The following is a 27,836-nucleotide window of genomic DNA, read 5'->3' on the forward strand; positions in this document are numbered from 1 at the left end:
AATGCTTAACATTTACTAAGTATTTCCTATGAATCAGGTACTGTTCAGAGCTCTTTAGTGTACTAGCTCATTTAAAATTCTAGTCAACCACGTCAAATAGATAAAAGTTGTAATCCCCATTTTAGAGATGTGGAAACCGAGGCATAGAGATGGTAATTAACTTGCCAAGGGCCTGCAGCTAGTAGGAGTGGCTGCAGGATTCTAACCCAGGCAGTCTGGCTGCATGCAGCCTCTGCTCCTACCTGTAATGCCCCGTTACTTCACAAATTACCTCACAGGGTGGTTGTGAGGATTAGATGAGATAATACATATAAAGTACTTAATCACACGGTGCCTCGGCACTTAGTAAAGTGACTAGTGGTAACTGCAATAGCAATAATTACTATGTGATTAGCGTTATGTTGAACTTCTCAGGAATCCTCACCAGATAGAATTCACCAATGCTCTCCCCATTTTACAGATGAGGAAGCTGAGGCCCAAAGCCACAGAGTCATCAGGTTGACAGAGACTGTGCTATGCCTTTTCCTGTAAAATGCAGTATAAGCCTAGGTAAAATGTTAGTGCCTGGAGCACGCTGGTGGGGCTTGACTCAGTTTTAATCGTGCCTGAGGACTAAGAGAAGACGGTGACTCCGTGGTGTGTTTGGCCAGCCTGAGAGTCTCTAGTGAATACAGGAACTTACTCTTTATGAACTGCACCTTTGGTGTGGTGAATAGCATTCCTGAAGATTAAGCAGCATTCACTGTCGTATGTTTGTCTTCTAGCCAAAGAGCCCTCCACGCAAATAACCGAGGAGGTGCGTGATCAGCTCCTGGAGGCCTCTGCTGCCACCAGGAAAGCCTTCACCACTTTCCGGAGGGAGGCCGACCCCGATGACCACTACCAGTCAGGGGAGGGCACCCAGGCCACCACAGACAAGACTAAGGACGACCTGGAGATGAGCGCTGTCATCACCATCATGCAGCCCATCCTCCGCTTCCTGCAGCTCCTGTGCGAAAACCATAACCGAGACCTGCAGGTGAGGCCTAGGAGGGGAGTCGGGGCGCGAGGGCCTGGCTTCCTCACAGCCGCTACAACTCACTCTCACGTTTCAGCTCTTCTCACTTCAACCCATTTCCTTGATCTGAGGGTTCAGGATGGTTCTCTGACATGAAAGTCTGGCAACTGATGTGCTTCTATATCTGTCTTCTCCAGTAGAGACCATATCTCTTCTGCTCACCAGCATAGTACCTGCTCCTTGTATATATATGTGTGTGTTAAATGGATGTGTATGTGTGACTATGTACGTGTGAGAGTCCCTGGGTGGTGCAAACGGTTGACGTGCTTGGCTGTTAACCAAAAGGTTGGAGGTTCACGTCCCCCCAGAGGCACCTCAGAAGAAAGGCCTGGCCATCTACTTCTGAAAAATCAGCCATCGAAAACCCTATGGAGCAGTTCTACTCTGAAACACTGGGTTGTCATGAGCTGCAATCGACTTAATGGCAACAACAGCAAAAAAAATACATGTATGTATCTTGAAGCCTACCATTGTCTGGCATATAGGTGTACCAGTAAAAATTTGAATGATGGATAGATAGATGATTAAATATGTTAGACTTAGAAACTCTGGTACATAGAAAGCTCTAATTAAATATTTGTTGGTTGAATGAAAGAAATGACCTTCTAGAGTTTTACACAAATAGATGTTCAAAAATATTTGCTGGACTAATTATTCTAGGAATCCTTTGGGCATTTTTTCTGTTGGATGATGATAACGATGGCTAACATTTATTGAACACTTAGGATCTTCCTAATACTAAATGTTGCTTCTATTATTATCCCTATCTTAGAGATGAGGAAACTGAGGTGCAGGGGCACACAGCCGCCTGGAACTTGACCCCAGGCAGTCTAATGCTGGAGCTAACCATTATGCCAAGACAGAGGGCATATTCTCCCTTGCAGAGTTTCCCAGCAGCAAAGGCTATTTAGGAAGGTCAGATCTGTGGAGGCCTTTCACTGCTCAGGAGAAGCATGTGAAAGTACTGAGTCCTTGTCCTTTGTCTGGTTTTGCTGCTGACTCTTAGACCTCAGGAAGCACCACTCTCTCCCTGAATGGTGTGAGGATGAAAGAAAAGAATAAAAGTGTGTCTGAACAACTCCTCTGGGGACTGAAATGTTTCCTCCTAAAATAAGCAAGCTGGTAGTGGTTGCTTTGTGTACTTGAGTCATGGTGATTCATGGCATGAAAGTTTTATAATAGAAAAAGGAAATAATTCTAGTCCAAACCTGGCAAGGGGAGCACAGCCTTTAAATATTTGCATTGGTGAATTTCTCCACCATGCGCTTGAGGGCCACCCCCAAATCCACTGTGTTCAGTGTTGCCACAGTCCATTGCTCTAACTTAAATCCTGCCACAGACCCTATAAGTAGATTAGGTGAGCAAGAAATTATATTGGCAAGGTTGTTAAACAGTAAGCTAGAACGAGGAGATGGATCTAGGTGAAATCTGCAATATTAATACCTTCTATGGCTGTTTTTATTTTTAATCAAATTGGTCTTAAGAGCCAGAATTTTAAAATAACATTTAGCTTTGAGATCATCCACTGGCCAAATCTAGCCCATATTTAAAAGTAACAGGATTTCACAGAAAACTCCAGCATTGGCCACACCGGACCACTGTGCTACATGGTCATGTGGCAGCATGTGCTGCCCCTCCAGACAGAGCTGTGCTCCTTCTCCACTCTGCTGCTTGATCCCTGTTGACATCTGACTTAGCAACTTAAAGTTTGAAGGTCCCATAAAGATTATCCAATTCAGTGGTTTTCAAACCTTTTTTTTTTTTTGGCCACAGAATTCTTTATTTGATTGTAGAATTCTTTATCTGGCGGTAGGGCTTTCCTTGTCAGTTGCTCAACCTTTCCTACTCGGGCTTAGAACTTCACAGCCCTAGATCCGTGTCCCCAGGACTGCATACCTCAGTTGGGCAGAGCAAAACACTCATGACCCAAAGGTTGAGGATTTGGTTATTCCCATTGGCTGTGTTTCTACTCTCTAACAGCATATCATGTCCCTGATGTTGTCTGACCCTTCTCCTTACATGTCACCACCAGTAGTCATGAAAGAAATGGAAGTGTGGATGACACCATGGGAAGCCAGACAATCCCACCTCCAGGAAAACAAAGCATGAGCAACTCAGTTCTGGCATCTCTATGGCTTGGGGCTATTACTGGGCTGATTGTGATGATCAGTATCATGTACTGTCCCCCTAAGCAGGTGATACTGGTCTCCACTAACCTTGGGCTCCCGAGGAAAAGTAGGTTGAGATGTTGCCTGTGCATGTGTATGTTCATTTAACCAGTATTGGTGAGTGCCTGCTCTGTGCCAGGTACTGGTGCTGATGGAGACCTCACCCTGCCCTCTCAGAGATGAGAGTCTTGGGCGAGGACCACTTGGGCAAACCAGGGATTGCAGTACAGCATAAGTAAATCTTTATATGGTGTGATCTTAGGGGCTTTGTGAGTTCAGAAGAGGGGAACCGACCTAGTGTACGGGGCTCAGGAATGCTTCTCAGAGGAGCTGACATCTCTGCCAAGTTCTGAACTAACCACACACTAGACTACTTTGAGTAGACTATCTCCGTGAATGTCCTAGGGGCAGTACTAAGGTGCTCGTTCCAAAAGGAGATCTTGTTTCATGCACCAGCCTATCTTCCATCTCTCCCTGACCTTCCCTTCTTCACCAACACACCTGAGTTCCACCACAGGGGAAGAGTAGGTGGAACTTGGAAGTCTTATTTGGAAGTCTTCATTATTTCAGTTTTGTACCTGAGATCTTCACAAAACTCTCCTTAGGACTAATGCCCTAAGAACCCCATGGGCAGAAGCACCTTTTAATTTGGCCCTTCCAAAATTCGGTTCTCGAATACGCTGCTCTGTGAAAAACAATGCTAGAGTGGGTTTAAGTATATTTATAGACCTAACAACTTAAAGTTTGAAGGTTTCATAAAGAGTATCCTATCACAGTGGTTTTCAAATTTTCTTTTGGCCACAGAATTCTTTATTTGACAACATCTAATGCAGAAATGTACTAAGTAAAGCAGATGAAAGCAAAGCTGCTCTGTCAGAGTACAGACTAGAGAGTACTAGAAATATAGGAGCTCCTAGGAGAGAGCCTTCCAGGGCACCCCCAAGGTTCTTCAGGGCCCAGCTAGAAAACCAATGATCTGGACCAATGGTTTACAAGGATGAAGATTAGTATCATCTTTTTTAAAAATCCTATTAAATATGACTCTCTAAGGCGGTGACCTACTCTAGTGAAATTATATTTGTAGGATTTCAGTTCTTAAAATGATGCTTTTAAGTGGGAGTAAAGTACTGTGACTTCCACTCTGTTAACAACGTTCCAGAACAGAGGGTTAATCACTGGGTCTGGGTTTCCTTGTAGATCCAAGAGAGGAAAAAAGGCATTCTCACAAGGAGAGAATTTTAGGTTCCCTGGTTTAAAAAAGGGAGTCTCTGAGTGGTGCAAATGGTTAAGCGCTGAACTACTAACTGAAAGATGGGCAGTTGGAACTGCTAACTGAAAGAGGCACCTCAGAAGAAAGGCCTGAGGATCTGTTTCCAAAAGATCACAATCATTGAAAACTCTAGGAAGCACAATTCTACCCTGACACACGTGGGGTCGCCATGAGTTGGAATCAACTCAGTGGCAACTGGTTTGGTTTTGGGTTGGTGTAAAGAAATGCAGAAAAGCTTAGAGAGAGATGGGATCCAGTCTCTTGTAGCAATGCTCTTTGGCTCTTGCCCAGAGTTTCTTGTCATATTTATGACTGTAACTTTCCTGTTAGTAAATATTCAGTAGAGATAATGCCACCAAGTTTGACTTTGTCAAACGGGCATTGCTGCCTTAAGCAAGCCTTGTTTGTAGTAATCAGAAACTTGATGGGAAGGACTATTCTTTAACCATTTTACGTGAGCCTTTTGAACCTTCACCTGCCTGAGAGGCTGGTTTTGCTTTTCCTCTGGTTAATGAATGCAAGTTCTGATCTCTCTCCACTGAAGTCTCCTTAAGCATAGACTTGAGGTCCTCTATGGAAGGCCTCAATTCCTTAATCCACCCATCTCAATTTGAGGTCTGGCCCTCCAAGAAAGGCCACGAAAAGAACAGGATTTCTCTCGCCTAGACAAGCCAGGGGTGGTGTGTGCTAAAAGTTAGTTCTCTCCTCTGAGTGTGTAAATAGTGGCTGTGTGCCTTCCAGTGAGTGGCATGCTTCTTTTTTGTAGAGGACAGGAGGAAGTGGATCTGAGTTAGAGAAGGGGAGACTCTGGGTAGACACAGGCAAAACTGTGAGATATGAGAGAGGCTTTCAAGAAAGGGCAGACAACCATCCTTCATGGGAAATTTGAAACATGTGTTCCTGGCCGGCTTTAATGACTTCTCAAGTTCCCTTCTCTCTATCTATTCCATTTGATTTAGATCCTTTCAATCAGTATTTATAAAGCACCTAATAGGTACCAGTCCCTACACTAGCTGCTGGGCACACAGTGGTGTGAGCGTAGACCTCAGGCATCAGTGCTCTGATCTCATGGAGTGAAGGTGGGTGTGGGAAGGGCCCGGGAGGGCTTCCTGAAAGAAGCAACTTTAACCACATCCTAAGGAAGAGGAGTTAATCAGGGTAGAGGTGGGAGGGAATGATGGGTAAATGGAATAGTGTGCCTGAAGGCCAGGAGACAAAAGAATGCCAAGCAGTTCATGCTGCCGAGCAGAGACGGGCATAATAGCGGCAATGGAGTTTGGGAGGCGGATGGGCCTTGAGAACTATGCTGTGAATCTCGGCCTTGGGCAGCCAGGTCCTCTTCATCCCTGCCCTCTTCCTGAAAGCTTCTCCATCACCCCTACATGGTGGGGGGCTTATTCAGGCCCTAACAGAGGGAACATCATCCCTCAGGAACTAGAACAAGATAGAAATGGCTGTGAAACTCTTCTATAGCTTCCTGTGGCCCTTGGAAAAATATTCAGTCCTCTTATGGAAGCCTGTTGTTGTGAGCTGTCATCTAGTCAGCTCTGACTCATGTTGACCTTATTACAACAGAATGAAACGTTGCTCGGTCCTATAGCATCCTCATTCTTGAGTCTATCCCAGTGTTTACTGTGCCACTCCACCTTACCGAGGGTTTCCCTTGCCCTCACTGGCCCTTTTCTTCACCAAACATGCTGTCCTCCTCCAGTGATTGATCCATCTTGATGACATGTCCAAAGCAAACAACTCAGACAATGTTCTGTTGTGGTCCATATGGTTTTCATTGGCTAATTTTCAGAAGCAGATCGCCAGGTCTTTTTTACTAGTCCCAAATCATCTGTCCTTCCTCCACCTCCCACTGGGACCAGAACAGTTGTTTAATTTTTAGACTTAGTAAGAAGGCTGAGCATAAGGGACTGAGGTTAAGTTGGAGGGATGACTAGTTTGATGATGAGTTAAGCATTAGACTTGGTTACCAATTTTTAATCTGTGCATTTATAAGTAATAAATATATATTCTTTCTATAAAGCTCAAATAACAAATAAGTATTTAGAGTCAAAAAGAATTGCCCCTCTCCCCATTCCTACCTCTCTACCCATAGAGAACCCTTGTTGGTTTGGACTGTATCCTTCCAGTCCTTTTTCTATATGTTTCGATGTTGGGATGGAAGCATTTGCTACTTGCTTTTTTTTTTTTTTTTTTTTTAACCTGTATGTCCTAGAGATCTTTCCATATGGGCACATTCAGCTGTACCTCAGTGTCTCCAATTTAACAATATTAAATAATATTGATATACCAGAATTTATTTAAACTACTCCCCAGTTGGTGGACATTTAGGTTGCTTCGAGTTCTTCACTGTTATAAATAGCACTGTAGTGAACATATTTGTACATACTTTGTGAATAGAAGTAAATATTTGGTAGAAGTGGAATTACCAGATCAAAGATTCTGTGTTTTATCTTCTGAGTATACCTTTCTGTAGTATCAATTTCTCTACAATAAATGTGTAACTTTTATAAGTGTGAGAAAAAGAATATTTGTAGCTAGTTTTTGCTTCTTTTTGAGAATAAGTTACTGTAGTCTCTGACAAAAATCTTCCCTTCATCAAGACAGACTGCTTTATGCAGCGGTTGAATGGGCTTTGTTTCTTCTGCTGGGAAGGACCTTGCTCCTGTGTCTCTTGTTAACATTAGAAGTTTACCTGAGGAACACATACCCGTGCACATGTGCACAGGTGCACGTGCATTTACTGACTCTTGCCCCTTCCTTTTTAATGGAAATGGCAGAACAAGATCATCCAGGTTGCAGCCACAATACTGGGTGTAAGCCACCCTAACCCTAAGCCAACCTATAACACCTCATTTTACCTCATTTTGCAGTGAACCGTCATCCCCAGTACTAGGCTTGGGCATTCAGCACCCAAACTACACCGTCATCTTTTAAACATACCCCTCCCCTTAGAAATGTCAAATACCTCTGAACTTAATCCCAGGAGGAGTGGGAAGGAGGCAGTAGGGGAGGGGGAGAGGGAGGGGGTAAGAGGTGAATGGAGAAATGAGAACTTGAAAATGCTGTAGGAGTCCGAAGTGCTTTCAGAGAGGACCCCTTCTCCACTACATCCCTATAAAACCACCCACTGCATCCCTGTAGAAGCACCTCATAGAGCAAGTCATAGTGCTGATGGCCATCACAGGAGACCGAGTCCACAGGCTGTACGCTCATGGGAGACCATGTTGGCTCTTCTGGTCTGTCAAACACAGCATCTCTCCGCATAATCACTGTTAGATCCAGGGCCCCCACCTGTATTGAGACTATCAAAATGGCAGGATGAATGACCTTTTTCTTCTTCTCTCTGTCTTTGCTTCTCCGACATGGGGACTGCCCAATTGCAGAACTTCCTTCGTTGCCAAAATAACAAGACCAACTATAACTTGGTATGTGAGACCCTGCAGTTTCTGGACTGTATTTGTGGAAGCACAACTGGAGGCCTTGGTCTTCTCGGACTGTATATAAATGAAAAGAATGTAGCACTGATCAATCAAACCCTGGAGAGTCTGACCGAGTACTGCCAAGGACCTTGCCATGAGAACCAGGTAATTCCATTTGTATTTTAAGGAGGAAAAAAATTATTTTGGAAATGTTTTTGGCAGAGGCTAGTTCAGAAGTTCAGAAGGCTAGTTCAACAAGCATCTGCCTGTTGCCCTAGGGAATAAATAGGACTTGAGACCTTTTTCCAGCAGTGGAGAAAGTGACATGGTGCTTATTATGCTTCAACATTTTACCAAAGGACTGGCATTGGAGGGGTTGTCTCTAGTAACCTTGCTTGGTTTGGTTTGGTTTGAATGTCCAATTCCAACTTGACTTCTAGAGATAGGTAATAAAGTGGAAATTAAAGTAGAACCCGGGACTGTGTTCTGTTGTAAATATTAAGAGAGACTCAAAAAGGGGCTACTTGAAAAAAGGGGATTTAAACCTAGCAAGAGAGAAAAAAGTTGCATCACATGAGACTGCTTGAAAGTAACATGAACGTGCATAAGAACGTGAAAAATAAAAGCATGAGAATATGTGTAGCTGAGATTTTAACACCATAGATGTTAAAATGACCAGTTATGACTCTGACCTCTTAAGAAGCATATTTTTGGGGTGGAACCTAATATTTCCTTTTCTTGACTAGAATCATTGCTTATCCATGGCATCTTTTGCAGACTTTGAGAGTTTTAGCATTGGAGCTAGGATGAGTATGATTTTGAACTCCAAGTTATAGCAAGGGAATAGACCAATATCTAAAATGGCCAGATCTATACCAGTGGCCAGGGAAGGTATGAGATGCTGTGTTATGCGGGAAGACAAACGCACTTAGAGAAGGATGGTTTACAAGAGAGAGAGCTCACTGTATATTAGGAACTTGGTCTGAGTTCTCTATGAATGTTCTATGAACATTTGGTTAGATCCATGTTCCTCTCCTTACGAGACAGATGGTGTAGTCCTCGTTAAAATGAAAAGGAACAAAAAAAATACAACAGGCTTAGAGAAGAAGGCTTTATCTGACATCTAAGTGAATTTCATTAAAACCTCAAGATTGCATTTCTGCCAGACAAAGGTCCATGGACGGGAACAGAGTGGAATGGACTCAGCTGCTAATGGGGATCTTACCTGGGGGCAGATGATTAATTTTGATATTGCATGAATTAAACAGGAAACTTGCTTTCCAAGCTTAAGCCTTAAGCAAAAGTATGAAATGAAAAGAAAAACGAGTGATGTAAAGAGAATGGAACACACCTTTAAAGGGGAAAACAGGGCCCAGAACCCAGTATCAGTCATACACTGTATTTTCCTTCAAGAACAAAAGCAGACTGTACCGCACTATTTGGATTAGACACGACCAATTTATCAGTTACAGTGCATGGGGACTTTCCTGCTGTTTGCTGTTAATTCTGAAACTAGAGATTTTCATCTGTCTTTTATTTTTACCACTTTCTCACGGAAAATCTGCAGCTCTCCCCTAGAGACATTACCAGGAGTGGCGAGCGTTGTGTTGAAATAGCAACTCTGCCTGTTGGCTTTTGACATCTGATTTATGACCCACACTTGTGTCAATGTCTTTGTGTGTCTGTTTGCTCAGAACTGCATAGCCACCCATGAATCCAACGGCATTGACATCATCACTGCCCTGATCCTCAATGACATCAATCCTTTGGGAAAGAAGAGGATGGACCTCGTATTAGAACTGAAGGCAAGTAGGAATTGAAAGCAAAAGACAGTAGCATTTGGAGTCACTTTTGTGTTTTGCCTCAGCACGTGACATGGTCAGTGTTGTGAAACCAGATATTAAAGACAATCCCGTTAACCTAAATGAGTGATCCAAGTTACAAGCTCTGACTAAAATTCAGAACCTCAGTCTTTCCCTTCCAAATAAGGGTCTTATGACAAGATAGCAGCTTTTCAATGTTAAGTCACATGGAATGAGGATGCATCACTCAAAACTGAGAAATGAGTTCACACAGCATCTAAGAACTAAGAGCGTTGATTCTGACAGCCACAGACAAAGAAATAATGGAAACTCCCATTTCCTCTGTGGTACCTGATTTCTCCCCCTTTGAGGAAAAGGGGTCAGTTGAAGAATAGTACATCTAAGCCTATCTAGGACAAAAAAAAAAAACAAAAAACTATTTGTACCTTATCCATTGTTGTTGTTTTATCTATTCTATTGCTGATTTATCAGAGGCCCTGGGTGGTACAAACCATTAATGTGCTTGGCTGCTAACTGAAAGGTTGGAGGTTCAAGTCTACCCAGAGGTGCCTCAAAAGAAAGGCCTGACAGTTCACTTCTGAAACATCAGTCATTGAAAACCCTGTGGAGCACAGTTCTACTCTGACACACATGGGGTTGCCAGAAGCAGGAATCAGCTCAACGACAACTGTTTTATTTTACTGGTTGAGATAGCAGAAGGGTGTTTATTAAATGTTGGTTTATAATGAGGAAAGTTACACTGGCCAAGAATGTGCCTGCCGGCTTCTGAGGAACTTCTTGGAATTTCATATAAATGAGGGACTACAGATGACTGATGTTGAAGCACCACTGACCTTGTGACTTCCTATAATACCAAAATGGTTTCATGGAGGGAAGTAGTAACTTTAGCTGCTAGGTTTACAAGCTGGCCTGTTGGGTATTTGAAAAGCTGATATCTTATTCTTTATGTTGATTTCCTTAATGTACCAGAAAACCCTCAGATCTATTTAGGGGTTCCAAAGATTCTCCAAGAACCTGAAGATTCCATTCTGGAGAACTGAACTTGCAACCCATCCTGATGTCTAAAGTGCATGTTGAAAAGGGTTAGCCTCACTGAGCACGTTTCCTTTTGAACTGTTCCCACATTGGGGCATGTTGAGACTCGTCCTCTAGCTCATACCCATATGCAGCTGTGAATGCTTTGTCATTGTCACGAAACGACTTAGAACTACAGGGTTTAGCCGAAAAGCTGGCCTGTATTTATTGCATGAAAGATGTCACAGGAAAGAAAGGTCATCGGGGAAGGTATTGAACAGAAGCCCACAAGAATTAGACAGTTATTTTTGTTTGTATTTAGTATTTAGAACTGAGAATTCAAACCAATAGTTGATTTGGGTATATGGGTTAAACGAAATTTTATGTTGCTGTTTTTAACTCCTTTTGATAAATTTTGTTTGAGACTTGACATGAACATCATTCCAGCTCATGAACCTGGGTACCATTCATTACCATGTGTGTCCTGTGAGAGTCTAAGATAAATGGGGAATATCATGTGCTCCTGGTCAGCATTTCAGTGACTTTCTTAGCTACATTTGCCTTATGTGGATTGCCATGGAAATTTCTTTCCAAGGGAAAGCCACCATTTGACAGCATAGCAACCTGATTGAACTGCTATGACCTATGCTTGGAGAGGAAAAAAATACCCACCCATCCCCCACCCAAAACAACAATAGCAATTTTCGAGTCCTACAGACAAACAAATGGGAACCCTGGTGCCACAATGGTTAAAGTGCTTGGCTGCTAACCGAAAAGTCAGTGGTACAAACCCACCAGCCACTCAGTGGGAGAAAGATGTGGCAGTCTGCAGCCTTGGAAACCCTGTGGGGCAGTTCTACTCTGTCCTGTCAGATTGCTATGAGTTGGAATCAACTCATCAGCAGTGGCATTGGGGTACAGACAAATAAGCATGCAAATTGTCATAGGCCCAGGACCTAAAATGAGGTCAGATCAAAAGAAATGCAGGGTATGGGCACATGAAAATGTTGAACATAACTAGAAATTATGGCTTGGCATACATACAGCACTCCTTGCGGTCACTTTTCTTAACTGATATTAGCCATATCCTCATTGTAATATTGACGGTTATAAGAGCTAACAGAAATGTTTTAAGACAGGGAGGAATGACCTCAATTGCCTGCCTTCACTGACCTGCAAGGCTGAACACCAGTGTTTGGTAACCACACCCACCCTGTAGGCACCATGAGTCTGTGTAGGACGTTCTTCCTGACCACTGTCATCACGAGGGTGACAACATACCACAAGCACCCGTGTTTAAATTTCCCTTTCCCGGCTCAGATTGGTGCCAAGTAACTTTAGGGAGAAACTATGCCCAAACAAATATGTGCCTCTTTGACCCGACTCAAAATCCCTGGGTGGTGCAAATGGTTACCGCGCTGGCTGCTAACCAAAAGGTTGGTAGTTCGAGTCCACCCGGAGGTACCTTGGAAGACAGCCCTGGGGATCTACTTCTGCAAAATCAGCCATTGAAAACCCTACGGAGCACAGCTCTACTCTGACACTCCTGGGGTCACCATGAGGCAGAATCGACTTAACAGCAACTGGCTTTTTGACTCAACTCAGATTCTGTAGACATGTTTCTGGGGTCTAAACTAGCACATTATTTCTTTGTCTGGTGAAAATGGCTTTGAAGGTACTTGACCATGGCTCTCCTATAGGACGAAGTGTCTGTGTGTTCAACCAGGAGGCAGCACTGGTATAAACTGGGCTCTTGTCTTCTTCCTGGTCACCCCAAGCAGCTGCTCTACATTCCTCCTCTCTTTGTTTGTCCAATTAGAACAATGCTTCCAAGTTGCTCCTGGCCATCATGGAGAGTAGGCACGACAGTGAGAATGCAGAAAGGATCCTCTATAACATGAGGCCAAAGGAACTGGTGAGTTGGATGACTGTGATCCCCTGATGGTGGTATCAATACCATTGGAGCGACATTTGTGGCAGAGCAGAAAATCTGCTTCCCTGAGAGCTTTCTTAAAGATTCCAAAAATCAGAATATAATGAGAGCATGGAATTTGGGCCTCTGACGAGGGTAGAGAATTGAGCCGTACATTCTGCCCTCTCCCTTCAGCACAAGCCACCTGGGGAAGCCTTCCTGTTACCCCCTTTCCTCTCGTGGTGGACAGTGTGCCAACAATGGTCAAGGGCAAGGACCTAGGAGCCCTGCCAACCTGAGTTCAAGTTCATAGCGCTGCCCCTTTTAGCTGTGTCCCCTTAGGCAGTCACCTGAACTCTCTAAGCTGCACTTTCCTTATCCGTAACAGGAAGATAATAATATTACCTAGCCCAGAGGATAGTTTGAAGACTAGATGAGAAAATTCATGTCAAGCCCTTAGCAGCAGTGCCGGCACATGATACACCCCTAGAGAAATACAGCACCTTTTCTTCTTATTCCTGCTTCTTTGCTGGTCTTTTTGCCACCTCTTTGTCCAGTGCTAAAGAAGTCACATTTCTTCTTGATGCCAATAGACTGGGCAGCAGAAGTGGGGTTTTTGGGTGCTCGTGATTTTTATTTTTAAGGAAAACACGATCTTGTTTATTTTTGAGGGGTGATATTCACAATTGGCTGCGATTTCCAGGTTGGAAGTTAGTGCTGCAAACTGTGAGACAAGTAGCTATCAGAGACAGTAAAACGAGTTGAGGACAGACTGTCTATTTGGACTTTTTCCCATGCAAATAAATAAACGGTAACTGACAGACATAAATGAGGGCATTAAAACTTTTCTGCCTCCCGGTGACCTAAATGTTCACTTGGGGCCGGGCTAAAGTCCCTTATTTATCCCTTTAAATAAAGTGAACAGCAAGCCCAGGTCTTTCATCTCTAAGGTCAGCCTGCAGTGGAAGTCCTCTCCAAGTTTACATAACGGCTTATGCAACTGGGGGCCAGGGGAAAAGGGGTTAGGATTTGTCACTCTTGAGTAGGGACCCCCTTTGGATTCCCACGAGTCAAGAACATGTCCACACCTATTCTGACCCATCTTGGGTGGGGGCATGTCAGCACCCAGTGCTGTGGGTGCCACTTGTTCCGGGGTTGCCCCCTTGTGGTTGGAGAACATCATTCCTGGCTCATGGGCAAGAGTCAAAGGCTTCCTGAAACAAACACCATTTTTAAGAATCCAAATAGCAGGAAAGCTCTAGTACCCAGAACCCAAGTATATGTGTGTGTATGTGTGTATTCTGGTCCCACCTTCTATGCAACTTTTCTGTGCGATTTGTTATTAGAACTGACAGGGAAACAAGCTCAGTGAGGATCTTGTCTCCCAAGTTATTTCCAGGGCCTGACGCGGTGTCTATACAGAAATCTTTGGCCCTCTGTGTGTTTGGTCATATGATGAGAAATAATGCAAAGTAATGGCCTTGTGGGAGTCCCTGGGAGGTGCAAATGGTTAACACACTTGGCTGCAAACTGAAAGGTTGGAGGTTTGAGTCCATCCACAGGCACCTTGGAAAAAAGGCCTGCCAGTCTACTTCTGAAAAGTGAACCATTGAAAACCCTGTGGAACACAGTTCTCCTCTGACATGCATGGGGTCGCCATGAGTTGGAATCAACTTGACAGCAACTGGTAGTGGCGATAATGACCTTGTGACAACACAGGATACCAAAATGCCTTCTGACTCATCAAAGAAAAATTACTAAGTTTTAGTAGTACTTTGGGGTGGGAGATATTTTGTTCTCAATTTTTGAAGGATGAAATCTTGAATGATATGTTCATTTAGTAAATACTGATGGAGCCCCTACTCTGTCCTGGGCATCGTGCTGGGCACTAGGGAGGGATGCAGGAGCAAGCAGGGAGCGGAGATCAATGGGAGCGCTAGGACAGGTCCAGAAATACCCAAAGGAATGAGCCCTAAGAGTGGGACAAGCCAAGTGTGTGAGTCCTCAGGGGGCAGCATCCTGCAGCTGTGAAGGGTAACAGAGTGGAGTTCAGATCCTAGCCACATGACTAGGAATGTCCCGTTACCTCTCTGAGTCTGTTTCCTTATCTACAAAAAACAGGACTAGTGATACCTCATCAAATGTTCATGAGCAGTACATTTTTTAAAAGGATATTAAAAGACTAAGCACAGTCCTTGATATATAGTAAGTGCTCGGTAAATGTTACTTGTTAGTGGTATTATTTTCCTGATGGAATGGGCTGTAGGGGATGGGGTAAATTTGGAATCATAGAAATAGCGTCACCAGCTATTCCTAAGAGCGAGGGGATTTCTTAGTAGTTTTTTTTTTTTTTTTTTTTTTTCTGAAATGGCATGAGTTGGGGATGGGGAGAGCTGGTGGGAAGAAATGTAAGAGAGAGGAAAAGTCTAGCCTCCAGCCTACATTTTTATCCCATTTTATCATTTCAAGGTACTTTTATATCCATTGCCCCCTTTTAAAGTAGAAGGGTATGGGCCAGCCACAGAATGTCTCTTGGTCTAGGTACAGCGAATGTGTCTCACTTCTCATGTCACTGGAGGTTGATAGGTAGTGACTGCCTGCAATAGTGTTGAGAAGGATTCTGAGGCTCGATCCAAGACTGATGAGCAGTGTCTGCTTCAAGAGGGGAGATTGATAGCGTGTGTGCCAGTCCTGTTTGGGTCTTCCTTGAAACAGGAGCTTTGTTTGCTTGGCCCTTTTTGCAGGTGGAAGTGATTAAGAAGGCCTACATGCAGGGTGAAGTGGAATTTGAGGATGGAGAAAACGGCGAGGATGGAGCTGCCTCCCCTCGGAACGTGGGGCACAACATCTACATATTAGCTCATCAGGTACGACCTCTCCCTGACATACCCCAGACATTGCTTACCTACAGGGCCCTACTTCCAAACTGGATGTGCCATTAAGCTTGCTTTTCCTTTAAGGTTTTAACCTAGGGCTGTTTGCATTCATGACAATGTGGCTCACAGGTACCATTGGCCACCCAGTATGCTGAGTTCCAGGATTTTTCCATTTTGCCACTGTGGTAGGGCCTTGTACTTGGAAATCCCCATATTTCTTAAAAGCCATCCACCACTGAGCAGTGACACTTAAATAATAGTTTATGGCTTTGTCTGGAGACAATTGAAAGACGTGTTGGGCTTTTCATAAATATTGACGAGTTATCTTAACTTCAGTTTCCTTGCTATCACATTTGGAAATCTTGGGAACTTGTCATTAAGACTTCTTTTTGTTTACCTTTTGGGGGATGTAGTAATACTTTGCGCCCTGGCACCAACATGTCATGTTTCATAATTCTCTTCCCAAGTGGCTGGGCTTTTGAAGATACTTCCTGTTTCTGGATGTTGATGTGCCTTTTCAGTTTTTCTGATGTGTATGGATAGCCTGCAACTCCACTGTTTGCTTTTCCTGTCCCTTCTACCTCTTTAAAAAAAATTTTTTTAAATGTTTTTCACCTCTTTTAAACTCAGTTATAGGAGCTAGATGTAAAACCATGATGGTATTGGCCCTGGAGTCCCTGGGTGGTGCAAAGGTTAACATGCTTGGCTGCTAACCAAAAGGTTGGAGGTTCAAGTCTACCCAGAAACACCTCAGAATAAAAGCCTGGTGATCTGCTTCTGAAAAATCAGCCATTGAAAACCCTATGGAGCACAGTTCTACTCTGACACACATGGGGTCTCCATGAGTCGTAGTTAGCTTGACAACTGGATTTTTCTTTTGGAGGGGGGTATTGACTCTGAGATTGGCAGTTCCTTACTATGGCGTAATGGTTGAAGAATATAAAACCATCTCCTACCCCTCCATTCCCAGCCTCTAGCCAGCTGAGAGGGTTTCTGAACACTCAGAATGGAGGCTTCAAGGGGCTGTGCAGAAAACCCCATAGCCCTCCTGCTTGGCTAAAGAAATCAGGGGCAAGCGGGACCTGGTGTGGCATGAGCTTTCCGTGCTGTTCTGCCAAGCTCCCAAAATAGCTGCTGTGCAAAGCACACCTTGATCAAGTATAGCAGCTTCCTACCACCTGTGCCCTTTTGCTTGCCGCTCTGCTGGCTATTGTGTATTTTTTTTTTTTTTAATCCCCAAAGTTAGAAAGGAGCTGTGTGTCCATTCTGCTGGCTATTGTGTATTTTTTATACTCCAAGTTAGAAAGGAGCTGTGTGCTCATGTTGCAAACAGACAGCGACTCCCCTGCTTTCTGTTCTTGGGTTCTAGCTGGCTCGGCATAACAAAGAACTCCAGACCATGCTGAAGCCTGGCGGTCAAGTGGACGGAGACGAAGCTCTGGAATTTTATGCTAAGCACACGGCACAGATAGAGGTAAAAGCACAGGAAGCGGGTGGGTAGCAGAGTTGAGACGTCGGGACCCAACTGTGCTGGAGCCTTAGTGTGCGACGCCCTGTGCTGGGGCTGGCATGCCTCCATCCATCAGATCAATGAAAGTGTTGCGAGCACCTACTGTATACCAGGTTCTGTGCTGGTGCTGACTATCCAGTGATGGTCAAGACAGTCATGGTTACTGCTTAGGGTCCAGCGCAGAGTCAGACATTGAACAGATCCACACCACTGTCATCCATTATGAATTCTGATAAGGCCAAGCAGGGCAAGAGGAAGGATTATAAGAAAGTCTAGCAGAGGGATGGGCTTTAGACTGTGGTGCTCAGGGAAACCTGTTAGGAAGAAATAACGTGTAAGCACAGATGTTAAGGAAAAATTGTGATCAAACAGGCAAAGTCTAGCGGGAAGAGGTTTTCAGACACAGAGAATAATGCAAGTGACAGCCCTGAGAGGGGACAGTGCTGGCTGAGGTTGAGGAGCTGAGACAAGGCCCATATGGCTGCAGTTTAGTGAGCAAGAGAGAGAGTGACAAAGATTAGGAAGGAAAGGTGGGCAGCCCTGGACCTTAGAGAATCTTGAAAACTGTCCTCAAAAGAAGTCTGGGCTTTGCCCAGTGACAACAGGGAATTGTCAAAGAGTTTTACATCGGGGAGTTACGTGCCTTTAAAAAAAATAAAATCACCAATCCTCAGTGAAATCAGTGATGTCATCTGTACTCTGCAGATGAGGAAACTCAGTATAAGGCTCAGAGAGGTTGTGTCATATGCTCAACTTATCAGTGGTGGAGGAGGAATTTTGATCCAGGTCTATTCGACCCCAAAGCCCGTGGGTCCATTTTATGTTACCGGTATTGTCTCTTAGCATCTGAGAGAACCCAGACTTCTCTCTCCAGGCTCTCGGCAGCTGGGGATGATGTTCTTTGTTTTGCCAATGAGGAAATACACAAGTTCAATATCAGCATTGGAGCAAAGGTTTTGAAGGACTACCAGACTCCTGGGCCTCATCTGACTTCTGCAGCCTCTGGAGAGGAAAAATAAAGAGAGGCTGTGCCCCACTGGAGCCCTGGTGGTGCAGTGGTTAAGAGCTCGGCTGCTAACCAAAAGGTCGGCAGTTCAAATCCACCAGCCACTCCTTGGAAACCCTATGGGGCAGTTCTACTCTGTCCTATAGGGTTGCTATGAGTCAGAATCAACTTGATGGCAGTGGATTTTATACCCTGATTGTACTACAACCTTAACCCTTTTGAAAGCTCTGCCCTCCAGGACTGTGACTCAGTACAGCATCCTAGAATTTGAACATTCCAGACCAGACTACCTCCTTATTGGGGAATGAGACAGCCTAGGAAGGGCATGGAGAAAACCTATGAGGTGTCCATCCCCAGGGCCCAACAAAGCTAGTTTAAAGAACAGTGCTATGCGAGAGTTAAATGGGCATATAGATTCATGTATCTTACATTTTAGATGCTATGACAAATAAGAGGTAGAAGTTTATGGCAACTGGGTAAGCTAGAGTTCTCATTATAAAGTTCTTATCTAGGAGAAATAAACCCAATTCTTCGATCTGAAAAAAGATCTTAGGTGAGGTTTGTACCCCTGCCTAGATCTACACTGTCCAATATGGTAGCCAGTAGCCATGTGTGTCTATTTAAATTAATTAAAATTAAATAAAAGTAAATATTCAGTTCTCTAGTCACACTAGCCACACGACAAGTGCTCAATAGCCACATGTGTCTAGTGGCTACCATGTTGGACAGCTCAGACACAGAACATTCCATCATTACAGAAAGGTCTACTGGACAACTATAGCCTAGTGTCTCATCTAAATAAGCGCACAAGAACACAATTTAAATTGCTCCAGATGAAAATTAGTCACATTGAGATGAATGGATTTGAGGTTAGAAAAATACTCTTACAGACTTACCAAAACCATTTTTTTATATGACTCTAAGAGACACAGCACAATGTGGGATTATAAAATCAGAGAAGACTCAGGAGCAGGTCTGTATTACCAGTATACTCAATCTTGAACACTGAGACTGTGGCCAAAAGCCAAGTAGTCCTAGTAAAAGTTTTTTGAAGATGATTGTTGAATCTCATCCATTTTTTCACCCTAGATTGTCCGATTAGACAGAACAATGGAGCAGATCGTCTTCCCAGTACCCAGCATATGTGAATTCCTAACCAAAGAGTCCAAGCTACGAATATACTACACTACAGAGAGGGACGAGCAGGGCAGCAAAATCAATGATTTCTTCCTGCGGTCTGAAGACCTCTTCAACGAAATGAATTGGCAAAAGAAACTGAGAGGTGGGTCAGCAACACATGAACAGTGTTACAGAGAGGAGGTGTCGAAGGCATGTCCTTCTGGGGTTTCACCATACAAAGCCTGGGCTTGGTGGTACATTTATCTTCAAGCAAGAACAAGGCTGATGTAATTTATGCTTTCCACCTCTGACCACCAGGAAGCTCTAGACACTTTGGTGGTTGATCAGTGAACTCCAGCCCAAGGGTGGCAACTCCCTTGAAAATGTTCCTTCATGCAGCATTTCACTTTATTGAATTGGATAAAAGGAACAAGGGGACAGGGGAAGACCAGGCCCTTGAACTCAGAGGATGAGGCACTTAAGCAGGAAACTCAGATGGCTTGATTGCTCATTTAATAGCACACCTGCTCAGGAGACTCTGGTATTTCCCCTTTTAAGGGTATCTCGGTTTGCAGACTCCAGTATCATTTTATAGGTGGTGAACTCATTTGCCACAGAAGATGTATCGTGGCTCACCAGCAAGTCCCATTGAGAAGCCCAGCCAGTCAGGGTGAAATTACTCATCTAAAACATTTTTACGGGACTTCCCCAGAGGGCTTCTCAGCTCCTGGTTTTCATTAGGGTTTTAATGAGATCCTTCAGTCCCAACAGTATGCTTGGCACCGGCTCTTGTGACCAACTTAAATAGGATCGCGCTTGATTTCTGTTAGGCAGGAGTCAGGCTTCTATTTGAAACCCTGGACTCCACTACAGTAGGGATCTTCCAGGCTCTTTCTGTGGGGTGGGGCTGGAGTGAGGGGAAGCTGGCTTGGAGGTCCATTTTTAGGTCTAGGAGCTTCTGTCTTCTCCCTCATCCCACCTACCTGAGCGGGAACAGATCGGCCTCTTGTGATGATTTTCTAGTTCTTCACTTTCCCACCTTCCTGCAACTCTTGATTCGGCTTATGGCAGAGAGGGCAGTGCGATCGGATTTGCAAGAAGTCCTGTTCCCATCTCACTGCACCCCACCCACACACCATTCTCTCTTATCTCTAAGGAGCACCTCATTGTCCAGCATCTTCAGACTTTACTCAGTGTCTTGCTGGGCCATACATTCCTTACCCGGTTCCATGTTTGGCACCTGACAGAGGGGCCTGGGGCCTTTCGCAGGACACATGAGTGTCTTCCTTGTATGGACTCCAGAAGACGTAGGGTATGATTTCACCCCACATCATGTGTCTTCATAGATTACTTCGGGCTTCATCTAAAACTCTTCCAGCTCAATCATCATGATTAATGTTGAACTTTTATACAGCACCCTGCTAGGGCAATAAGAGAAAAAAGATACAAATAAAATGGTAGATGTAGACCCTACCCATTTTGTACTCTTATATTTCCAGCAATTACATGAAATAGAAAAGAACTTCCTTTTATTTGTTGCTTTCAGCCTTCACTGGTATATTCCATAAATCCAGTTTGGGGGGATATCTTGAATTCACTTATCTAAAACTCCATGATAGTTATTGAAACTGTAATTTTATCCTTTCCAATGTATGAGTCTACTAAGACTGGTCAGATATATTTACTCTGTAAGAATTGTGTTGTCAAATATGTATGTGTATAAGCTCTCCAAGAAGCTTACGAACCAACAGAAAATTCCTCACCTGTTATGGTGAGGTAGATATCTCGTCTTCCCTTTTTCTGAGATGTTGTAGGAAGACCTCAGACCCAAGAGATGGGGATTCTATTCTGCTTCTGCCACCCACTGGCCCTTTGGCCTTGGGCAAATGACTTAACCATCCCTAGCCCCTCACATAGAAAGTGGGAATCAAGATAACCTTATTAATTGATTTATTCCAGTATGGCCATCTGATTATTTCAAGATTTATATTGCATGGTAGCAAATATTTCCTCTTATTTTAGTCTTTTTTTTTTTTTTAATAGTTTTTGTTTCAGTGAAGCTTAAACACAACTATAGTTGTCAACTGAAAGATTTTAATTGGCTTCAAAGCTACCTGCTGGTAAGAGAGAAATTGAAAATAACTAGATTAAACATGATTTGCATATATAGAGGGAGGGAAGAAATGTACTCATTAGAAGTGCAATTGTAATAAAATGGGCTTTTCCTCGCTAAGAAGCTTATTTATCTTCTAATAAGTCTGCATAAAAGATCCTCCTGGCTTATTTGTTTAGCTGCTTTACCTTTTCCTGAATGTATCACTGGAAGATAACCTGTGCTTGGGTAAACCTGTAGCTACAGCTCAGACACAAAGTGTGATCTGTCTGAGACTGAAGTTGCTTAGTTTTTTCTTCTGCAGGTACTAACATACCCAATTGCTGTCCTCTTCGGAAACCCTCCTCCTGCTCTACTCACATCACACAGGCATGCACACCCACATGCCACACACACACACACACACACACACACATAGACACACCCCACACACATATGTGCACACCCCCCACACACACATACACCCCCACACACAGACACACACACCCCACACACGTGTGCACACACATACACACCCCACACACACACCCCACACACACAGACACACACCCCACACACACATATGTGCACACACATACACCCCCCCCACAGACACACACACCCCACACACATATGTGCACACACATACACACACACCTCACCCTCTTCTGTGCTTTCACATAATTTCTCTGACCCAGCCTGACATCCTTTCCTCGAGATCCTAGCCCCAGTGAAGCGAAAGCTCAGGGCTAGGAAAACTAGAAGGTAGTAAAAGAGGAAATTGAGGCAGGGTTGCATATGCTGCCACTTTCTTTCTTGGGGTTTTCCCTTGTGAATGTCACACTTGCCAGAATGGAGCCGGGAAATTCTGCTGCTGTATAGATACATGGAATACAAGTCATCAAAGCAAGGTCCAGTTCCTTTAAAAAACAAACAAATGAAACTGGGAAAGAGTGTTCCCTAGAGACATCCTGGGTTGCAGTTATTTAAATTGCCCTGCCTGTCTGGGATCGTGGCACCTCTGTGGTTTTGCTGTGATGTAGAAGCATCAGTAGAGCCAACCAACTTTTAACCGTTAATGGTTTGAGTCTTCCCTCAGGCACCTCAAAGGAAAGGCCTGGTGTTCTACTTCCAAAAGATCAGCCATTGAAAACCTTGTGGAGCTCAGTTCTACTCTGACAAACATGGGGTTGCCATGAGTCAGAATCAACTCAACAGCAACTGGTTGTTTAAATAGAAAACATGCTACAAGGTAGAGTGGGGAATTCAACAATGTGTAAGCTAAGATTCCTTCCTGCAGGAACTTACCATCTGATGGGGGCAGGCCACACAGGCATATTTTTAAATGGCTGTAATGCAAAGCAGATTCTGACAGGGGCTGCAATTGAGCAAGAACCCATTGTGGTTTATGTACAATTTGTTGAATGAAAAACTAATTTGCTCTGTAAGCTTTCCATAAAACACAATAAAATATTAAAAAAAAAAAAAAGAAGAAGAACACATTGTGGGAGTACGGGAAAGGAAGGCCTCCTAGAAAATGTAGGGTGTGAACAGTGCTGAGAAGGACAGATAGAACTTGGACAAACACAAGCCTGAGAGACTGGAGGAGGGATGATGTATTAGCTTTTTATTGCTGCTGTAACAAATTACCACAAACTTGGTGGTTTAAAATAACATATATTCATTATGTTATGTCTGAAATGATTCTCACTGGGCTAAAATAAAGGTTTTGGCAGGTCTGCATTCTTCTGGAGGCTCTAGGAGAGAATCTGTTTCTTTGTCTTTTCCAGCTTCTAAAATCCACTTGCATTCCTTGGCTCTTGGCCCCTTCCTCCACCTTCAAAACCAGCAATGGCCAGTCGTCTTTCCCACACTATGTCACTGACTCTGACTTTCCTGCTGCCTTCTTTCACTTACTAGGAGCCTTGTGATTACTTTGGGCTCACCCAGAAAATCCAGGTGAATCTCCCCATCTCAAGTCCTTAGCTTAATCGCATATACACAGTCCCTTTTGCCATGTAAGGTGACATATTCACAGGTTCTGGGGATTAGGACATGGACACCTTTGGGACCATTATTTTGCCTGTCATAGAAGATAAATCAGTTCCATTCTATTGTATCACAAATTATCCCAAAACTTAGAGGCTTAAAACAATAAACATTTATTATCTCATGATATCTCAGAGCCAGGAATTCAGGAGTAGCTTAGCTGGATCATTCTGGTTCACAGTCTTTCTTGAGGTTGCTGTCAAGATTCAGCCAAGGCTTAACTAGACCTGGAGGATCCACTTCTAAGCTCACTCACATGGCTGTTGGCAGGAGGCCTCAGTTCCTTATCACATAGGCCCTTCCTTAGGGCAGCTTGAGTGTCCTCACAACATGGCAGTTGGTTCAAGAGAGAGATTCAAATGAATCAAGAGAGAGCAGAGAGGAGGCCTCAATGCCTTTTATGACCTAGTCTTGGAAGTCACACACCCTTGCTTCTGCCATTTTCTATTTATTAGAAGCAAATTCCTAAGTCCAACCCACACTCATGGGGAAGGGAATTAAGCTCCACCTCTTGAAGGAAGGAATATCAAAGAATTTGTGGACATATTTTTAAATCACCACAGAGGGAGTGCATGGAGTCTGCAGAGTGCCAGGTGTGTGCCAGGTACCACAACTAGATGGGGATGCAAAGGCAGAGTAAATGAGGAAGGAAAGTGGAAGAAGGGTCTGGAAAGATAGGTGGGGGCCACAGTTCCACATGCACAGGAAATAAAGACATTGCACAATCAAGGTTGCTCTCTAAGCATCTTTTGCACCTCAATAAATACCCAGTTGATTTGGAAGACCGTTCATATTTAAAATGACACAACAATTTAAGCGGAATGTTAGCCTTATAAAAGTAAGACTTACTTGTGAAATCTATGCCATAGTTCAAAAGACAATTTATTACAATTGTATTAAAGTATCCTATAATGAATGACCTCATGCTTGATATTGAGAGCTCCTTCTGAAGACAATACTGGCTTTACATAGTCCATCACTGAGCTTTGCCATTTCCTTAAAAAAAACCTTATTATTATGAACTTTTTATACATACACTAATGTGGAGAGAAAGTCCCTAGGTGGCACAAATGTTTGTGCTCCACTGCTAAACTATAGGATGGCAGTTGGAACCCACCCAGCAGCTCTGTTGAAGAAAGGCCTGGTGATTTGCTTTCGTTAAGATTACAGCCAAGAAAACCCTGTAACACATAGGGTGCCCATGAGTCGGAGTCGACTTGAGGGCAACTAACAACAACAACAATGTGGAGAGAATGATACTCTGAATTCTCATGTACCCATCACTCAGCTTCAACAGTTGTCAACACTGAGTTTCTTACCATTCATTTCTTCTGTCCTCTCCTGGAATTTTCATATCCAGATCAGATATGTGCTTTGGTCCTAGAAGAAACACCAATAGCTGTTGTTTCCAGAACAGATCATCTTAAATTGACTTCACAATTAACTTACAAAAAAGTAAATTGTTAACTGAAGGTTGATTGAATCCTGGTTAGCTAGTCTATCATAGAGCAGCGACATGGGCCCTTATCTCTATCCCTTTTGTTGACCCGGGTAACTGACCCAGGTTGCAGGTTGCCCAGAGATTACTGACCTGGGGAATGAGATCTCTACAGCTTCTGCCCTCATCTGGGCCTCAGTTTCCCTCATTTCTATAAAATGAGTGATTTTAGACTAAATGATTGTCATAGCTCTAAGACTCTGGTTTAGAAACATTGCCTATTACTGAGTGCAAACATGAAACCAGCAATTAACAAATTACCCAGGGCTCTGTTTAATTGTACTATAACTTCATTTTGGAAGGAAGTTTCCAAAGGCTTGGCTGCAGCTATCAGCCTCATTCTAGGGCCATTGGATTTGTCTTTGGCTGCTGTCCTAAAGTTACGTGATGACTTCATTGGGAACAAGAAATACATGGTAGAGATCCATCCTCACGTACTCCACACTCTGGAGGGGAGAATGTTGAATGAGACTATCTTTTTGAAACTTTGCCTCTGGCATAGAGACTGAAACCAATCCTACCACATCTAATTTTGAGCGTCATTCTAAGTATAAGGCAACACTGAAAAAGAGTTCAGGGGAAAAGGAAGCACTGTTGCACCCAGATGTGTGGCCATGGGTTTTTTGTTCTAAGACTGAGAATGCCCAGCCAGCACGGTATCCCTCATGGTAACAGTACAGGTGGAAGCAACATCAAAAGTGTCTCTTGCCCCTTTGTGATGGCTTCAGCACCACATCCTTTCTCTAGAGCCTTTGGAATTGAGATCACTGCTACTTACCACCTAGTCAGCAACTCTCACGCCTAGCTCCCCGCCCCTAAAAGTGATCATCAGACTTAAGGGAAATGGCAAGTGACTCATTGTCTTGCTGTTAGGCACCAGCGAGTCAATAGATGATTTTGAGCAAGGCAAGAATGCAGACATGGTACCCATCCTTATCTGCAACCCAGCTGATCCAGCTCTGAGTGCTGTGTCCCTCACCCTCACCTTCCCCACACTTCTAGAATGCAATTTGAATTCTTACATCTCTCTGGGTATCTCAGTCTGGTTCAGGAACCCTGAGGGGAATTAAGGACTCAATGGGTGAACTCTGGGTAACCCCTAGTTTCCATGCCTGGTGGTGTTGACTAGGGCATTCAGGGTTTCTAGATGCGCCAACTTTTCTCCTTCTCTTCTCCCTTGCCCCCAAATACACCCTGTGTTCCAGTAAGTGTTCCAAACAGAACTAATCCAATCTGCTGCCGTTATGACCCTATGAGTCAACTTCAAAACAAATGACCATTTTGACTGTTGTGGTAAAAACTAGGAACAAAAATGGACTTGTAGGGGAAGAGCGGGCAGAAGGGCGGCGTTGAATGCCGGGTCTCGGACGTCACATGGCTCTTCTTTGTGTTCACAGCCCAGCCAGTTCTGTATTGGTGTGCCCGCAACATGTCCTTCTGGAGCAGCATTTCCTTTAACCTGGCCGTCCTGATGAATTTGCTGGTGGCGTTTTTCTACCCATTTAAAGGAGTCCGAGGAGGTACCCATATCTTTTATTTCAAGGAAACTATTAGAAGCAATGGAGTCCCTGGGTGGCATAAACGGTTAAGCGCTTGGCTGCTAACTGAAAGGTTGGTGGTTTGAACTCACCCAAAGGCACCTCAGAAGGCCTGGTGATCTACTTCTCAAAAATCAGCCATTGAAAACCCTGTGAAGCACAGTTTTACTCTGATACACATGGGATCACCATGAGTCAGAATCAACTTGATGGCAACTGTTTTTTGTTTTGTTTTGTTTTATTAGAAGTAACAGGTAGGACAATAACGCCTGTCATAATTAGCGCAATATTTAGGATCCCAGTTACTCATTTTCAAACACAATGAAAGTTTTAAGTTAGTTTTAAATCTAATACATTTTATGTCCATATTTATTTCCCAGGAAAGAAAGAGAAGAAACTATACACTACTAAACCTGTCAGAAATAATCTTGGTCAATCCCCTTATTTTATACATTGGGAAACTGTCTCAGAGAGGTTGAGAGAGTTGGCCAAAGTTGTACAGCTAGTGCAGAGCTAACCCTAGAACGTTGGTATTTTGACACTCAGTCCAGTAGATTTTTTTCCACATCATACTTTTGGAATTGATTTCAGACTGAAGAATTAGTAAGAAATCTCTGAAATTTTTTCTTTTGTGAAGAGCAGGGCGAGGCAGGACTTGAATGACGGCAGACTGTGCACCCGTGAATGTTTAGTCTGTTAGGAGGAGTTGCATGCCATTGTTCATAAAATAAAACATTATGTCCACGGTCTTTATGGTCCTCCCCCCACCCCCCCACCCCCTCAGTCAGCTGTATAAGCATTCTCCGTATTGTGCTGGGAAGAGGCAAACAATTGAGAAGGGGCATTTTTCTATCTCAGGGCCCTCGATTGGCTTAATGACATTCTAAAGGCATTCACACTCTTGAGTTTCTGGTGGCAGACCTTGAAAGCTCCGCCCCCCCCCCGATACCCACCAAAGCCTTCTGGGAGGTCTACTTTTCAGCTAAATTTTTCATCAGAGCTTTTTAGCAGATCACCTCACACATTTATATAAAAACCTACCAGGAGCCATCTTGTGTGGAATATAATGGGAGAAAGAGCCCAAAAGTAAAATACAAAAACAATACAGGAGTAAGTTTTAGGCTCAGCTCTTGATGACTCAAGCAGCATGTGTATATGTAATAAAAGTACATTTAAAGGATGACTTGAAACTGAAGACATCTTAGGTTATGCTTCTAACTGAGGTGCCTGGGTAGTACAAACGGTGTGCAGTCGGCTGCTAACCTAAAGGTTGGTAGTTTGAACCCACCCAGCGGCACCACAGAAGAAAGGCCGGTGATCTGCTTCCTTAAAGATTACAGCCAGGAAACCCTATAGAGCAGTTTTACTCTGTAACATACGGGGTCGCCATGAGTCAGAGTCGACTCAATGGCAACAGGTTTGATTTGGTATTATACATTTAGCTTACACATTTGAGGAGTTAGAGAGCTTTTC

At 43.7% G+C, this 27,836-nt stretch overlaps 1 protein-coding gene across 1 annotated transcript in view; it reads left to right on the plus strand.

The window, feature by feature from the left end:
- ITPR1 (inositol 1,4,5-trisphosphate receptor type 1) overlaps window positions 1–27,836 on the plus strand; it is a 399,887-nt gene that overhangs the window by 315,355 nt on the left and 56,696 nt on the right. Inside the window, exons 43-50 of the mRNA XM_023735093.1 lie at window positions 765–1,018; window positions 7,891–8,091; window positions 9,621–9,731; window positions 12,583–12,678; window positions 15,420–15,542; window positions 16,921–17,025; window positions 19,157–19,349; window positions 26,223–26,345. Coding sequence (XP_023590861.1) covers window positions 765–1,018; window positions 7,891–8,091; window positions 9,621–9,731; window positions 12,583–12,678; window positions 15,420–15,542; window positions 16,921–17,025; window positions 19,157–19,349; window positions 26,223–26,345 — 1,206 coding nt within the window. The remainder of the gene's footprint in view (window positions 1–764; window positions 1,019–7,890; window positions 8,092–9,620; window positions 9,732–12,582; window positions 12,679–15,419; window positions 15,543–16,920; window positions 17,026–19,156; window positions 19,350–26,222; window positions 26,346–27,836) is intronic.

This window comes from Trichechus manatus, unplaced genomic scaffold, assembly GCF_000243295.1.
Source record: "Trichechus manatus latirostris isolate Lorelei unplaced genomic scaffold, TriManLat1.0 scaffold00001, whole genome shotgun sequence".
NCBI lineage: Eukaryota > Metazoa > Chordata > Mammalia > Sirenia > Trichechidae > Trichechus > Trichechus manatus.